This window comes from Taudactylus pleione, unplaced genomic scaffold, assembly GCF_031769625.1.
Source record: "Taudactylus pleione unplaced genomic scaffold, aTauple2 ptg000451l, whole genome shotgun sequence".
Lineage (NCBI taxonomy): Eukaryota > Metazoa > Chordata > Amphibia > Anura > Myobatrachidae > Taudactylus > Taudactylus pleione.
This window is the reverse complement of record NW_028284853.1, coordinates 9,458,288-9,476,090: the sequence shown is the minus strand read 5'-3', so window position 1 is coordinate 9,476,090 and position 17,803 is coordinate 9,458,288. Positions and strand designations below refer to the sequence as shown.

Below are 17,803 nucleotides of genomic sequence, written 5' to 3'. Positions count from 1 at the left end.
GATTTATCTATGGCCAGTTTTGATGCGCCTACCCCATCTTTCCTTCCTTTACTTATCCATCATGCAATACCATCAGGTAGACATCTGAATGGCTCCAAATTTATCCTGCAGCAGGACAACGACCCCAAACATACAGCCAAAGTCATTATGAACTATCTTCAGCGTAAATAAGAACAAGGAGTCCTGGAAGTGATGATATGACCCCCACAGAGCCCTGATCTCAACATCATCGAGTCTGTCTGGTATTACATGAAGAGACAGAAGGATTTGAGCAAGCCTACATCCACAGAGGATCTGTGGTTAGTTCTTCAAGATGTTTGGAACAACCTCCCTGCTGAGTTCCTTAAAAAACTGTGGGGGTCATTCAGACCCACTCGCGAGCGCAGGACACTCGCAAGCGGGTCGATGTTGCCCCACTGCGCATGCGGACGACTGAGGGAGCTCCGTCGTGCGCATGCGCGAGACCCGGAAAGCGACGGGCTCTCCGTCGCTCCGGGTCTCGCACCAAAGGGGACGTGCTGTCGATGTTGATTGACAGCACGCCCCCTTTGGTGGGTGTGCCGGAGGCGTGGCTGCCAGACGGAGGCGTTCCCATGGGAATGCCTACCGTCTGAAGCCGGCCCCACTGACATCACTAGTGATGTCAGTGGGAGTGATTTTGGCTCTGATAGAGCCAAAATCACTCCAGGGCTTGCGGCAGGGAGACCCTACCGCAGGGTCTCCGTCGCAAGCCCGATGGTCGCAATGGTCTTGACCATTGCGACCATCATCATGGACGCTCGCATAAGCTGTGTGTGGTCACCCACAGCTATGCGAGCGTCCAGGAGGACGCTCCATTTTCATGGAGGAGGGCCCTGATTCAGAGCGAGCGCTCTGATCAGAGCGTTCGGCTCTGAATCAGGCCCTGTGTGCAAGTGTACCTAGAAGAATTGATGCTGTTTTGAAGGCAAAGGGTGGTCACACCAAATATTGATTTGATTTAGATTTCTCTTCTGTTCATTCACTTTGCATTTTGGCCCTGATTCAGAGCCGGACGCTCTGACAGAGCGCTCGCTCTGAATCAGGGCAGGCCCTCTGAATTTAAAAGCGGCCTCCTGGCCGCTCGCAGCTATGCCAAAATGATGGTCGCGATGGTCAAGACCATCGTGACCATCGGGCTTGCGACGAGACCCTTGCGGTAGGGTCTCGTTGCCGCAAGCCCTGGAGTGCTTTTGGCTCTATCAGAGCCAAAAGCACTCCCACTGACATCACTAGTGATGTCAGTGGGGCCGGCCCCAGATGGTAGGCGTTCCCATGGGAACGCCTCCGACTGGGCAGCCACGCCCCCATCACGCCCACCAAAGGGGGCGTGCTGTCAATCACCATCGACAGCACGCCCCCTTTGGTGCGAGACCCATAACGACGGCTTGGCCGACGTTATTCGGGTCTCGCACATGTGCACAACGGAGCCGCCTCCGTCGTGCGCACTTGGCCAACATCGACCCGCTTGCGAGCGCTCAGCGCTCGTGAGCGGGTCTGAATTAGGCCCTTTGTTCATTGATAAAAATACATTATTAACACTTCTATTTTTGAAAGCATTCTTAGTTTGCAGCATTTTTTTCACACCTACCTAAAAATTTTGGACAGTACTGTATAGATGTATAGATAGATAGATAGATAGATAGAAAACAGGACACTGGAAATGGCTAAAACTTCCAATAACTAATGTTCACATTTTGGAACTGTTCCTGCACAACTATAAACCCAGTAGATATCATTGGCCATAGACAGCAAATAGTGAAACCGCTCAGCCGATACGGTGGTGAGGAGACGCGACGATAATCAACAGTCGGGTACATTGGACAGGTTGATAAGCACGCCAAGCGGTCCAGACCTTTCTTTCGCTGGGTTCAGGCTGTGATCGATTATCATTCAGGTCCATAAACACTGGAAAATAATACTACAATCAGTAATTTGGTCTGTTGGCTTGCACGATTATGTAATGTGATTATGATGATTGTGCAGTGTATGGCTAGCTTTACGCAAGCTGTGGCTCAAAAGCAGTATCATAAACTATGAGTGCCAGCCTACCCTGCCAACAGCTTGCTGGGAATTGTAGTTCTTTGTGAACTGTAGGGCTACCACTGGTACACTGTGGCTAATCAGTGAACACCACACCCCTTTCAGGAGAGAATTGTCAACCAGTCCTTGGAAAATTAAAACTGTTGGCAAAAGGTCTTGTATGGATGCAGCTGTCCATAGGAAAAGTCCCCATGGAAATTGACTGATCCCGTAATAGAACATTATTAGCGGGACATGAGTTGTTTCTGGGACTATTATTCCATAACACATCCTGCATGTCTGATTGCAGTACTTACACTAAGCTAGAGCATGTGAACGTTCATCATCACACGTGTTTCCCATATCAAACATGGCCGCAGCAGTCGCCGACCTCCAGATGCTCACTTCCTGGCCGCGGCTCCCTTCACAACCTATAGGATCGTGCGTTCTGAGGGGAAGAGGGTGTGGCCTAGTCGCCAGCGAATGGCAGCGCACGGTAACACCGCCAGTAAGCCAATGGCGTGCCAGCTGTGAAACGTCAACAGGCTGCGGGATATAACGCGACAAGCAGCGGACTGCTGGCACCATGTCGTCCCGTGCAACCGGGCAGGAGGACTCCGATACGGCGGACGAGGCCGTGAGGGGGACCTGCGATGATGCCTCCATTTGTAAGAGGTGTGCAAAGGCCGTATCCCGGATCTGGCCAACTGGGGGGGTGGTAAACAATGGTCTATATTTGCGCATATATATATATATATATATATATATATATTAATATTCACCCCTGTACCCTAATCATAAGTTGATGGTTACATAAGCAAACAGTAATACATTGTTCATATTAGAGTGTTGTTATGGCTGTGACATATTATGTCTATGTTCATCTTGTTGGGTTCAATTCAACATGTTGAAATTCAGAATGTCAATTAACAAAGTATTGAAACCAGAATGTCGACATGTTTTGGAGAGTCGACAGCATGTCAACATGTTCAGTTAGGATTAGGCTGTGGTTATAGTTTTAATAGTGTTGACATGATGACAGTGTTGACATGTCATCTGTCAACATATTGAGCATTTAGATATTGTGAACATGATATCATAGTCACACCCAACCCCATCGTGTCGATAGTCATTAGGTCGATGTGGATTGGTCATGAGGCTGTCCGTGTATTTTTAATGTCTATAACTAATCTTAATGGTAACCCTAAGTGTAATGCAAATTTTGAAATTCTGTCAGTGTCAACATTTATGATGTCGATATTTTACCTATGTCGGCATTCTGGTATTGACATTGTCATTGTCGACCTCCTCTGGGGTTATGTGCAGCCGTGCTAAAGATCGGCTCGCCTGTTAGGCTGGAGGTAACCAACCTCCTCTATATAACCTTTATAATACCCTGTGCACAATAACTGTGTCTCTCAGCGCTAACCTTATGTATAAAATACAAGTAGTAAAGGATACCTGATACCAAATATTAATTGTGTTTTTAAATAATAAAATTTCATTATTTTTTTTTAAAGTCATTTTCAGTTTTTCTTTACTATCGTTGTCACTAACAATCAGATACGTTTCCGTTATCACAAATCAGTTTAAACCACACACAAATTAGGCCCTTTCTGTACTGCATATGAGCAACATAAGGTGAGCGATGAGAGCCACATTCATTATGCACAGGGTATTATATTTTCCCCTTCCTGACTGCATCTTGTTGCTATGTCACATGCGGTGATCACTCGCCTCCCATTTATTTTACCCCTAGGTTTGCCGTGAGTGTTGGGTACTGGAAAGATCCCTACATCCAGTATTTTGTGAGACAGGCCAGGGAACGCAAAGCTCCCGAGATCAACAGAGGTGAGTTACTGGCAATACAGATATACAGGGGGAGATGTACTTAGCCTTGGAGAGAGAGAAAGCATTGACCAATCAGATCCTAACTGCACTTTTGAGGCTATGGCCCGTATTCAATTTGAAGCGAAAAAGTATCGCCGATTGCGACTATTCGCCAGGCGGAACCTTATCTCCGTATACAATTCAATCCGCTTTTCGTGTACGCGGAATGTCAATATAATGTAATAGGCAAAAAAAGATTTTCCTCTGAATAGCAGGAGAAAAGAAGTGCCACATTTTTATTTTGGGGTGCAAAGGAGGGAAAACCTCTCAGAACCCTTAGGGCAGCTCCCCCAATGTACATCTGTGTTCAAAAATTCAGAAAAAAAACTTAACACCCCAAAAAAGTACTTTGAGTTTTGCGCGAAAAAGCACGAAGTGGGGGGACAAGTTCGCAAACTAGCGAAATAAGGTTCTGGGGGTGCTCTAAGAAGGGGCCAAGTGTTTTGGGGATTGCAGGTGCTTTTATGATGGTGGAAATTTGCAGTGCCAGGACTACTTATTTTCTCCAAAATATACTGCTTTATACCATTCTTCACCACTTGTGCAAATACGCTAATTAGTGGCAATTGTGCAAACTTAAGTGCCCCAGACAGTATTATTAGGGCTAACCGGGCACTATTACATTGATCCCCCATGTTTCTGCATCTTTGGAGGGTTCAGGCTGATTTAACAGATTCTGACACCACTTTCCGCTTGTGCTGACTTCGAGTGTCTGGCAAACTAATTGAATACGGGCCTAAATTTGAAAAATGACAGGAGCTGATTGGTTGGTACTTTATCTCTCTCCAAGGCTTAGTGCATCTACCCCACAGTCTAATGCTTGCTGCTTATACATTGGCTGAACACAGCATGCCAGTGGTGTATTCATTCACTGATCGTGTTCTGTCTTTGTCTGAGATATACAAACGTATTTTCTCGAATGTAAACCCCGACCTATCCCGTTATTGCTAGATCTGCACTTTTCTGGCATTGGTCTAGATTCTCTATGCTGGTTACTTTCCTCTCACAGACACATCAGTTTGGTGGTGACCTTCACGTTGGCCCTATATCCAATCACTGACATCAGGTGCCAGGGAAATGGCCAGGAACCTTCTACAGTTCCATGTGCACATTCTTTATAATGAATGCTATGTGACACGGCAGGCTGGGCTCAGCATTGGTACAAATACATTATCAGATGTTTCAGTGAGTTTTGGGAAGCCCAGGGGACGGCATGGAAGATTTGCTTCCGAAATTCGCAGCTTGTCAGCTAGTGATGGATCCAGTATAACCTGCAACGAACGGCGGCTGATAGATCCAGGTTACACTGAATCTGCTAGTGCTGGGGCAGAGACCGGCTTCCAGGTTACACTGGATCTGCTAGTGCTGGGGCGGAGACCGGCTTCCAGGTTACACTGGATCTGCTAGTGCTGGGGCGGAGACCGGCTTCCAGGTTACACTGGATCTGCTAGTGCTGGGGCGGAGACCGGCTTCCAGGTTACACTGGATCTGCTAGTGCTGGGGTGGAGACCGGCTTCCAGGTTACACTGGATCTGCTAGTGCTGGGGCGGAGACCGGCTTCCAGGTTACACTGGATCTGCTAGTGCTGGGGCGGAGACCGGCTTCCAGGTTACACTGGATCTGCTAGTGCTGGGGCGGAGACCGGCTTCCAGGTTACACTGGATCTGCTAGTGCTGGGGCGGAGACCGGCTTCCAGGTTACACTGGATCTGCTAGTGCTGGGGCGGAGACCGGCTTCCAGGTTACACTGGATCTGCTAGTGCTGGGGCGGAGACCGGCTTCCAGGTTACACTGGATCTGCTAGTGCTGGGGCGGAGACCGGCTTCCAGGTTACACTGGATCTGCTGGGGCGGAGACCGGCTTCCAGGTTACACTGGATCTGCTAGTGCTGGGGCGGAGACCGGCTTCCAGGTTACACTGGATCTGCTAGTGCTGGGGCGGAGACCGGCTTCCAGGTTACACTGGATCTGCTAGTGCTGGGGCAGAGAGCTGCTTACAGGTTAAAGAATATAACGAAGTTAAAAAAACAACAAAGTAGTGGAAAAAAATAATAAAATCTTGTTTCCATGCAGTATAGAATATAGAAAAGACCCATATTGTGTGTAAGAGTAATGTGGTAAATTGGTACATTCACTTTTGGGGTTGTACCAATAGGGTCAGATTCAATTAGCCACAGTATTCAATTATAGCCTGCAGCAGCCCGCAATCTGCAGATAACATGGGTTTAAGCCTGAGGAGGCTGGAACAGAAATCCGCATTAAATGCCCTGAACGCAGGTGCCGCAAACATTTTAACCCAAAGCTCCGGGAACTTATTCCGGATTGTATGGTTTAACGCGTAAGGAAAAGGGTCTGTAATTGTATAGCCCTGGGCGTTAAAGCCCGAGGCTACCACCCTTTTTCCCGGCGCAGTAAATGAACGCATTTAATTGAATCTGGCTCTAAATATAACATTTTTAAGTGTAAAAATGAATTGACAATTACATCTATGGATCGGGGGCGTGCTGATATGAGTGGTGGATGTGAGGTTGGCATGCTGGCTGTAGGAGACACTAGGGTTCACTATCCTATTTCATCTTCGAGATACTTAAAATGAGTCTAGGGTCCAACCAGAAGTTCACTGATGTACACTGGGGAACATCGATGATGATGGCCCACATATAACTGTACAACAGAGGTCTGCACTAAATCCCTCTGCCAGGTTTTCTTTGTGCCATGCAGCTCTCATTATAAGCTGTAGCTTACAGTATCTCTACTTGTGTCACGTCAGCTCAATTCTATTTATCTCCATTCACCTATAGGGGGCGATTCATTTCCATGCACTAGTCGCTATGTTCCTCCTACACTACAAGTTGTGCCTCACATCCTGTAGAGGATCATGGGAAAACTAGCGATATAGTGGGAACCCTAACAAGCTGGCATGTGCGCAGCCGATCTTAGCGGCGATACTCGGTGGCACATCGCCAGTTGCTGAATTCCCCCCTAAGGAAGAACACTGTGGTAATCCCATTAATTAAAGTGTAGAAGCAGGAGGAAATGTACTTTTATTTTTTTTGTTTATTAGCTCTGTAATGTTATTTAGAACATCAGGTATTGTCACTGTTTTCAATGTCTTTGTTGTTCATGTGTCAGTGAGTATCCTCTCTCAGTGATAAGCTACCAGCCGTCAGGATCTGTCACTGCCCATGGTCTATTTATCCCTTTCTCACTGATGCTACATCACTTCCAACCCCCTCTAGAGTCACTGAGCCAACAAACTGTTATGTCCCGGCAACAACCGCGTCACTTCTGGACAATAGAATTTAAATGTTTTTAATTATGTTATATATGACTGTAACCCAGGTTGTCATTTATCAGCAATGAGCATAACAGTGGTGGCACTGGCAGGATCCTTTTTCCCACTTACTGACGTTAAAGAGGTATTCTCTCTGTATATTAGGGTACTACGCCCGGGTACAAGGAGTCAATCAGCTGCTCTATGCCTTCCTGAGGAGGACAGAGTGCAATTGTCAGATTATCAACCTCGGGGCTGGGCTGGACACCGCTTTCTGGAGATTAAAGGTACATTCTTGACTAAATGTTAAATCTTTTTGTATACAGTATCATTATTAGAAGAGATAGCATGGCTTTTCCAGGTGACTGTGCTTGTCAGGGAGATCTCCTTAGTGAGGGCGAAGTTACTGCCGGAAGTCAAGGAATTCCTTTAACAGCGGGCTATTTTCTGTATGTATGTATATACATGTCTTTGGTAATTGTAGGTCACATTTATTTTACATGGAATAATAAAGCACAATGGGGCAGATATATGAAGCTCTGGAAAGTAATAAAGTGGAGACTGATAAACGCCCAGCCAACAAGCTCCTGACTGTCATATTACAGGCTGTGTTTCAAAAATGACAGTTGGGAGCTGATTGGCTGGTCGTTTATCACTCTGCACTTTATCACTTTCCAGAGCTTCATACATCTGCCCCATTGTCCCCTATAGCCAGAGTTAAATGCCCAATTTTATAAACACTGCCTGGAGACAATCACACTCGCATTAATACACTTGTTATATCAGTCTTAATCTCCCGCTGATCTAGGCATCCCAAGTGTTGGTGGGGATAGAAGACTTGTAGCCAGTTAGATAATCAGAGTACTCACGGCAGCACAGAGTATTTTAGGAGAGGCGAGTGCCAGTCTTTTTGCAGCCAGTAACCTGTCCATGTGTGAGTGTTAGTGGGTCCTCTGAGGCATTATATGGTATGAGGAGGGGAATGGAGGCAGTGGGAAGCTACATACTCGGCAATATATAGTGGAAGGAGCAGGGTCCCCTGCAGCACAGAGTATATCAGGAGATGAGTGATGTGTCAGTGAGGACAGGGCTGCATGCGACAGGAGCAGAGACGTGATATGAGGAGGGGAATGGAGGCAACAGGAAGTCACAAACTGAGAGTTATATAGGGGAAGGTGCAGGATCCCCAGCAGCACAGAGTATATCAGGAGATGAGTGATGTGTCAGTGAGGACAGGGCAGCATGTGACAGGAGCAGTAACATGATGTGAGGAGAAGAATGGAGGCAGCAGGAAGTCAGACTGAAAGTCATATAGCGGAATGGTGACAGCAGGAGAGAGAAGTGCTGTCAAGACATCTAGTGTTCCCGATAGGCTGTCTTAGTGGGGCACTGCGCCCTGCCTGATTTAAAAATGTGCCCTGTCCTTATGGCAGTGCCACGCTTAGCCAGCCTGCCTGGCACTTTGCACTTTTGCCGATGCCAGGTCCTGTTGCTACAGATGTCGGGCACTAGTGTGTACCCGGATTAAGTCCTGATTGTCCACCCAAAAAAATGATTTCTGTTTTGTCTTGTGTTATCATCTCATGACATTATTCCCCCTGCTCCTGTGCTTGGCCACTTGCATTGTGTTAGTGGAGATTAACATTGATCACCGGGAGGATGAGAAACTGAGGATTGGTTAGACAGTGGAAGGTTGCATGAGACACCTATGATTTCCCTGTGTGGTTTATTGCGTGAGAAGAGTTAGGGGGGGAAGTCCTGCCTAACCAACATGAATGTCTGTGTAGCGCTGTGGTCCTGGCTTCTGGCCATTGTGTAACCTATGTGGCCGTGTTTAGCAGACAATGACTGATAATAGAGGATTAGCAGCTTTTGTGTTGATTTAATATGAAACCAACAAAAGGAAGTTAGAAGAGCAGCTTAGTTGGGGTTTTAACAGCATCTACAGTGGGTTTAGGTACCAAATAGTAACCGGTTCAGTTAGTTTTAAGTTCCTGTTTGTTTGCAGATAAAGTATGATGTTTATGCTGTTCCAACATGTCATTTAATTACAGTGCAGCTATGCTATTGTCACTACTGGGAGTATCCATCCGGATGCTAGATATGGCTGCATTATAGGTGATGTGTGCAGGAAGTGATCGCTGCTGTAATGTTAGTGCTGAGATCCTTGTGCTTAGTCCCTGTGGACCTCTGGTTATGAAGTAGCTTCCTCCTATGGGCCACAGCTTTGTACTGTACAGTCATTATTGAATCAAACAGGCGGGATTACAGCGTCTACAGACACGGACAGTGGGCGTCTCAGTCCCAGCACAGTCATACGCACGGATATACACCAGGGAAGTGATGAGTACCGGCGTTTGTATCAGAATCAGGCTCATAATGTTACATTTCTCTGTGACTAACCGGAATAAATCGCCATTCGGCTAGTTATCATGGCATTGTCTATGTCACATTGACCAATGGCGGCGGAATTAGCCGGTGGTGGCAATGAGAGTTTTAGTTGATTTGCAAAAGCTGCGTGTCTGAGACATGGATGGAAGGTGTAATGGATGATATCTGGTCATCTCGTGCACCCCACCAGAATCCCACAATGCCTAGCACCTGCTATGCAGCAGGGGCTTCTGGGCAGAGGTATTTTAGTGACTACTAGCAGTGTAAAAATTTTTTTTTAATTTTTCTTAAATTTTTTTTTTTATTTGAGGCATTAAACAGTAAGGAACTACAATCCCAACCATTGGAAAACAATAGAGAAACCGTAGAATTGAAAAACAAGAGATATGGTAAGAACTTACCTTTGTTATCTCTGTTTCTACGAAGTCCATAGGGTCCACAGGGTGACCTTGGGGTATAGCTGGATCCTGGATCCTCGGGCACCACGGAGTTAAAGCTTTTAGCTGCTCCCAGGATGCACTTGGGTCCAACCTCCCCTATACCCCGCCCCCGAGCCACAGGCACCTCAGTTGGTAAGCAGCCCAGGCCGGAGGAGGAGACGAAACAGAGAGAAGGAAGACTGGAACACACAAGAACCATACTCACAGAAATGGGAGACGGAAAACCGGTGACCAGTCACAGAGCCCATATGAAGCCAGGTGCGTCAGGGCGGGTGCCCTGTGGACCCTATGGACTTCGTAGAAACAGATAACAAAGGTAAGTTCTTACCATATCTCTTGTTTTCTACTTCAGGGTCCATAGGGGTCCACAGGGTGACCTTGGGGATGTCCCAAAGCAGTCCAACTAAGGGCGGGGACGCTCCTGTGCTGATAGGAGAACCCGGCGCCCAAAGGATGCATCCTGAGAGGCAAAGGTGTCAAACGCATAGAACCTCAAAAAGGTCTGAATGGAAGACCAGGTGGCCGCCTTACAGAGCTGAACAGCAGAGGCGCCACGGCTAGCAGCCCAAGAAGGGCCCACAGACCGAGTGGAATGAGCCTTAACAGAGGCTGGAACAGGTAAACCCTCCTGCATATAAGCCTCAATAATAACAGAACGAAGCCAACGGGCTAGAGTCTGTTTGTTGGCAGGCCAACCCCTCTTGTGAAAACCAAAGAGGATAAACCAAGAATCCGACTTCCTCACAGAACTAGTCCGGTCCACATAAACCTGGAGTGCCCTTACAACGTCTAAGGAAGTCTCCCCAGCCGAAAGATCAGGTGACTGAAAGGCTGGTACAACAATTTCCTGATTAATGTGGAACCTGGAAACCACCTTAGGCAGGAAATCAGGACGAGTGCGAAGCACCGCTCTGTCCTGATGAAAAATCAGAAAAGGGGGACGACAAGAAAGCGCCCCCAAATCTGAAACCCTCCTGGCAGAAGCAATTGCCAAGAGGAAAACCGTTTTAAAAGTTAGCCACTTGAGCTCCACTGACTCCAAGGGCTCAAAAGGAGGACCCTGTAAGGCCCTAAGAACCACCGCCAAATCCCACGGGGCCACAGGTGGCACAAAGGGAGGCTGGATTCTCAAAACACCCTGGAAAAAGGTGTGTACGTCCGGCATAGCAGCGATCCTGCGCTGGAACCACACCGACAGAGCAGACACGTGCACCTTCAGTGAAGAAAGACGTAATCCTAAGTCCAAACCGGACTGAAGGAAAGCCAGAATACGCGAAACTCGGAACACCTGGGGATCATAGTTTCTGGCCTCGCACCACTGAAAGAAAGTGTGCCACACTCTGTGATAGATCCTCGCGGAAGCAGGCTTGCGCGCCCTCAGCATGGTGGTAATAACGGAGCTAGAAAAGCCCCGAGACCTCAGGACGGCTGTCTCAAGAGCCACGCCGTCAAAGATAGTCGACCCAGATCCGGGTGAAGACAGGGCCCCTGAGACAACAGGTCCCGCCGTTGAGGTAGGAGGTACGGAGCGTCGATGGACAGGCTCCGCAGATCGGAGTACCACGGCCTTCTGGGCCACGCTGGGGCCACCAGGATCAGTGTGCCTCCGTCCTGTTTGAACTTGCGCAGGACACGAGGCAGCAGAGATATCGGAGGGAACAAGTAAGCCAGTTGAAACAGCCATTTCACCGACAGCGCGTCTATCAGACTTGCGCCTGTGTCCCTTGTCCTTGACACAGGCAGCTTGTGATTGTAACTGGACGCCATCAGGTCCAGTTCTGGCAGCCCCCACTTGTCCACGAGTAGTTGGAATACCTCTGGATGAAGCGACCATTCCCCGGGATGCACATCGTAACGGCTGAGGAAGTCTGCCTCCCAATTGAGGACTCCTGGGATGAAAACTGCCGAGAGAGCTGGAAGATAGCGCTCCGCCCAAGCCAGGACGCGGGACACCTCCGACATCGCAGCTCGACTGCGAGTCCCTCCCTGGTGATTGATGTACGCCACCGTGGTGGCGTTGTCTGACTGCACCTGAACGGCCCTTCCGTGAAGAGCGGTGCCGGACGACTGCAGGGCTCTGTATACTGCCCGCAGTTCCAGGATGTTGATGGGAAGAATCGCTTCCTCCGCCGACCAACGACCCTGAAGTGACAAGGAGCCTGTCACCGCCCCCCAACCCCGGAGACTGGCATCTGTCGTGAGCAGAACCCATTCCGGGATCCAAAAGGGGCGCCCCTCCAGGAGATGCGCTGTCTGCAGCCACCAGGCTAGGGACAGACGCACCTCCGAGGACAACACCAGCATCTGAGAGCGGATCCTGTGTGGCAATCCGTTCCATTCTGAAAGAACCAGCCCCTGCAGGGGCCTGGAATGGAACTGGGCAAACTCCACCATTTCGAATGCCGACACCATGGACCCCAAAACTCTCATCGCTGAGTGCACCGACACTCTGCCACTGCTCAGACAACTGTGAATCCGCAGCTGTAAGGAGGAGACCTTCTCTGGAGTCAGAAAAATCCGTTGCTGACGAGAGTCCAGCAGGGCCCCCAAATGAACCATCCGTTGTGATGGGATGAGGGAGGATTTCTTCCAGTTGATCAACCAGCCGTGCGCCTGTAGACAAGCGACCGTCAGGTGGAGATGCTGGATCAGTACCTCCGGGGAGCTTGCCAGCAAGAGGAGGTCGTCTAGATACGGTAGCAACCGTATCCCCTGGCTCCGAAGGTGAGCCGCCATGACCGCCATCACCTTGGTAAATACCCTTGGTGCCGTGGAGAGACCAAAGGGTAGAGCCCTGAATTGGTAGTGGTTGTGGAGAATAGCAAACCGCAGAAACCGTTGGTGCGATGTTGCTATAGGCACATGGAGGTAGGCGTCCTGGATATCCAGGGAGACCATATAATCCCCCGGTTCCATCGCCAGTATGATGGAACGCAAAGTTTCCATCCTGAATTTGGGAACCCTGAGAAACCTGTTCAGGGACTTCAAATTGAGGATGGGGCGATGAGAGCCATTGGGTTTCTGCACCAGAAACAGCGTAGAGTAATACCCCATCCCACGTTGAGACTGTGGTACGGGTATAATGACCCCCGCCGTCAGCAAGGCCTCTATGGCTTCCTGAACCTGCAAGGCCTTGGTTTTGTCCTGAGAAGGACTTGTGCAAAAAAACTGGCAAGGCGGCCTGTGCCGAAAAGACAGGGCGTACCCCTGGGAGACCACTTCTCGCACCCAGGCATCCGTGGTGGTATTGTGCCAGCACTGGGCGAATTGAAGAAGTCGGCCTCCCACTCTGGGGTCCCCCAGAGGGAGGCCCGTCCCATCACGCAGAAGGCTTATCTTCTGGCTTGGAAGAAGGGCGCCTAGCACTCCAGGCTTGCTTCTTTGGCTTTGAGGCGGTCTTGGGTGCGGACTGCCTCGGGAAGGACTGACCCTTTGCCTTGCCCTGAACCCGAAAGGAACGAAACGCCGAGCTCCGGACCTTAGCAGGTGTAGTAGCTGAAGGGAGGAAGGCTGACCTGGATTTTGCCAGGGTATCTACTATTTTGCCCAGGTCCGGACCAAATAGTAATTCCCCATTAAAAGGTAAGGCCTCCAAGCCTTTCTTTGAATCCGCGTCTGCTCTCCAAGACCGCAACCACAAGGATCTACGAGCAGACACTGCTGCCGCCGAAACCCTAGAGGTCAACAGGCTAGAATCCAAAGATGCTTCTCCAATGTAGGAGGCGGCATCTCTCATCTGTCCTAACAACGCCCTCTGGACGTCCGGAGATTCATCCGTAAACGTGTCCTCCAAGGCGTTGGCCCACCCCTCAATGGCCTTGGCCACCCAGGAGATGGCCATGGACGGCCGGGCTACAGCCCCTGAGAGAGAATAAATAGACTTTAGACAAGTCTCCACCTTCCTGTCCGTAGGATCCTTCAGCGAGGATATAGACGGCAATGGCAAAGTAGCACTCCTGATGAGGCGTGTTACATGGGAATCGACTGCAGGCGGAGTTTCCCATTTCTTACAATGCGCTTCCGGGAATGGATAATTGGACGCCAAGCGTTTCTGTGGCAGGAAACGCTTACTGGGCGTCTGCCAGACCACCGCCATGTGATCAGTCAACTGATCAGACAAGGGGAACGCTGTAGAAGTAACCTTAGCTTTTTTAAAACTAGGATACCTTGACTTGGGAGCGGGTGCCTCATCCTCAATCAGAAGAATAGCCCGCACCGCCTTAACCAGAGCCCGCACATTGATGGAAAACTTAGTGTCTACCTCCTGGACTGAGGCATCTGAGGCTGAGTCATCCTGTACCTCACCATCATCCGAGAACCCCTCAGAATCCGAAAGATGCGCAGCCTGTGCCATGACTGAGCGTTTAGACGCCCTGGAGGGCACGTCACTGCGCAACATCGACTGAAAAGCCGAAGATGCTGCCGCCAAATCTTGGACAGTGTGGGAAAGCGCATCCACCCAGGGTGGAGGAGCTGTCACAGGAGCCTGAAACGGCACCACAGCCGGCTGTGCCACAGGGGTGGACTGAATATACATTGGCAACCCCGCATAGGGACCAACAGGCTGAGACCCCGGGGGAGTCTGCAATAATTGTGGGACACCCGGGGAATGGGGGATGGCAGGCTGGGGCAACGCCCTAGTAGGGGCGGCAGTCGGGACCGACAGACGGTCCGCGATGGACACCAGCACCTGGGAAAACATCGCCCATGGTGGCTCCTGCGAAATGGGAGGTTTAGACGTACCAGGGACCGCCTGGCACCGTCCGCACAGGCCGTCCTGTGACAAATCCTCCCTATCCACTCCTGCAGAACAGCGCCTGCAGGAGAACAATGCTGGAGCCCCGGAGTGCTCAATCTCCTCCTCAGACATGACTTAGGAAGAAAACGTGCGCACTCACCAGTGTGCTGAACAACAGCCCACAATATGGCACCGTGTAGCACACAACTGTATGTGACGGACCTCACAAATACGTGATCTATATAGGTGAGGTCAGTAGAAACACCCTTCCCCCGCACACCTGTAGGGCTTGTAGGAGAAGGAAAGGGATAGGTACAGGCTGACAGTAAGTAGAAAAAAGACACAGACAGGCAGCACTAGCAAAAGTCACATACCATGCAGGAAGATATACTCACTGCACCTTTCCACTACAATCAACCTCCCAGATTCAGTGTCTGGGAGGGCTATAGCGCTGTGTACACTGTCCTTCTGCAGGGGAGAGGTACACAGGGGGACCGGTCCGCGTGCTCCCTGAGAGTATCCACGCTGCCACAGAGAAAATGGCCGCTGGAGACCTCAGAGGAGGAGTGGCCGAGTATCTGCAGCTCAGCGACGCCAGACTCTGAGCTGAAAGGCGCGCTGAGCTGAGGGGAGGAGCCGCTAGACAGGGAAGGCTTCCTCCCCTGGCTAGCATATTAACCCCCGGGTTGCCGGCATCCCGCTTGCCGCGATATTAACCCTGGTGGTCTAGTGGTCTGGCGGGGTATGCCTCCGCTGGAGGGGGGGCCCGCCGCCACCGCTAGCGCCCCCGGTCTGTCCCCTAGACCGGGGGCATGGGACTGCATTTGAAAGGAACCCGCGCACCGCCGCTAATCAGCGGTGCGCGGCTTACCTGATCTCCCCGGCGTCTTCCGGCAGCAGTCCCGGGGGAAACCAGAGTCCGGCTAGTACAGACTCTGGCTTCCCCCGCCGCGATCCCCAGTTCAGTGCTGGCGTCGCGGCGCCAGCAGGGAGAAGGAGCGGCAGCGTGGGCTTCTGTACAGACAGCCCAGCGCTGCTGCTCTAGAGAAAAAACTTATAGTAAAAAATAAATAAATTTAACTAAGTTAAATAAAAAATTAAAAGCTTTAGGGGGCTGCTCCTGCAGCCCACCTCGCAGGGTGACCCGACTCCGGCCGGGCACCATCTAAAACTGAGGTGCCTGTGGCTCGGGGGCGGGGTATAGGGGAGGTTGGACCCAAGTGCATCCTGGGAGCAGCTAAAGGCTTTAACTCCGTGGTGCCCGAGGATCCAGGATCCAGCTATACCCCAAGGTCACCCTGTGGACCCTATGGACCCTGAAGTAGAAATACACATTTGTCATGTAAACAATGTAGTCAAGTAGTACAATTAGATAAAGTAGCTCCATAGTCCAGGCAGGAGGCATCAGTTAGACCAATCGTCCCTAAAAATGAATAGGGGGATCCTGCGCTACCATTCGAGTAAGGTACCAGGTGGTCTGGTGTAGGCTGTTATTATGACCTTGCTGTTTAGTTGTGAGCGGTAAGATTTCAATATTAACTTCCCTAATGTAAAAAAACAGCCTGCCTGTCCCTCCTGATTGCATAGTGTTTCTTCCCAGTCCCTTCTACACAAAAGATGCAATTTGTCAAAGAACACGGGTAATTGTGGTGGTGTATTAAGGGTCCAACCCTGCAGGATGGTCTTTCGAAAAACTTTCATTTCTTATTTATATACCCTCTGGAACATTATGTATAAATTCCCCTCATTAAAGGATGCTTCAGCATTACTCCCTACAGTTTATGTTCCACCTGCTATTCTGGCACATCATTCTTTGCTGTATTTAGCACTGAAGGGAAGTGAAAGTAAAATCTATTACATCAATCACGTGTACCACAGACTGGGGACTGCTTCTGAGGATGTGCCTTAATGTATCACCACCACCAGGGGGCAGCAAACACTGCCTGCTGACTGTAATACCAATATATTGTTATCAGCATTAAGTTGGTTACATGAAGATTTGCTTTCGTTGTTTACCTACTCATTGCAGGCACATAATTACTAGAACCCTGACCTACACGCACTGCATTACTTTGGGGGCTGCTGACAGCATTTACAGGACTGATCAGTGTTCATGTGTTAGGAAGTCAGAGGGAAGAATTTCAGGTTTGGGGGGATTTTTAGATGTAAATGCTGTTCTGGTAGATAGATTACTGGTCTAGCAGCTGGAGATCCTCCACTCTTGTCCACTGGCACTACGCTGTATAGGAAAAGGATCAGGGTGGAGGTGTTTGTGCGGCTGACAGTGCAGGACCCTTACCTGATCTCCTGAGCCAGGCTGTGCTGTGGGTATGGATAGGGCTGCGATTGGGCAGACACAAATCGGACTGATTGCTCTAGGTTTGGAATCGCTCGTATTGTGCTTGTCATTCAGACAAAATGCTACTGTCATTGAGAGTCGTGGTTGGGCTGTGAAGGGGAATTATGGTGAAAGGTCTAGAGCTATTTTTATATATTCATTTATTTATTTCTACCTTATACATTTTGGGTATCGTGTCAAGGCCGGGGGATCTGCCTATATCCATGTACATTTAATAGAAGCAGTACACTGCTAGGTGATATCCTAACTAACAAGAGATGACTATTATCAGTGATCTTCTAATGCAGTGGTGTAATCAGTAATCCCCTGCCCTGACACCCCACACTCCTACACACTGTAATATCACCAGCTGCAATGAAGTCCCCAGGTTTATGGGGTATCCCGGCTCAGAGTATCATTGTGATGCATGCCTGTACAGTATGTGATCCAGGGGTCCAGGCCCTGCATCAAACGTTTCCAGCACTATAACTGGAGTATAGAGTTCCCCGACCCATGGCCATCTTCCCGTACCATTAATTAACGGCAGCTCAGGGTTAATTGAAGACTGAGCAGCTGTTTTCCTACATTAGACGGTTGAAAAGTGCCCCTAGCCTAAAAACGATGGGAACATGAATGCACGCAAGTTACAGTAGCTGTGTCATGTGATAATCGGCCCTATCTGCCAGCTGTCCCC

The 17,803-nt window shown here is 49.6% G+C and overlaps 1 protein-coding gene across 1 annotated transcript in view; it reads left to right on the top strand.

The window, feature by feature from the left end:
- The first annotated feature begins 2,552 nt into the window (after positions 1 to 2,552).
- LCMT1 (leucine carboxyl methyltransferase 1) overlaps positions 2,553 to 17,803 on the top strand; it is a 39,012-nt gene continuing 23,761 nt past the window's right edge. Inside the window, exons 1-3 of the mRNA XM_088448219.1 lie at positions 2,553 to 2,715; positions 3,800 to 3,891; positions 7,368 to 7,489. Coding sequence (XP_088304345.1) covers positions 2,627 to 2,715; positions 3,800 to 3,891; positions 7,368 to 7,489 — 303 coding nt within the window. The 5' untranslated portion in view covers positions 2,553 to 2,626. The remainder of the gene's footprint in view (positions 2,716 to 3,799; positions 3,892 to 7,367; positions 7,490 to 17,803) is intronic.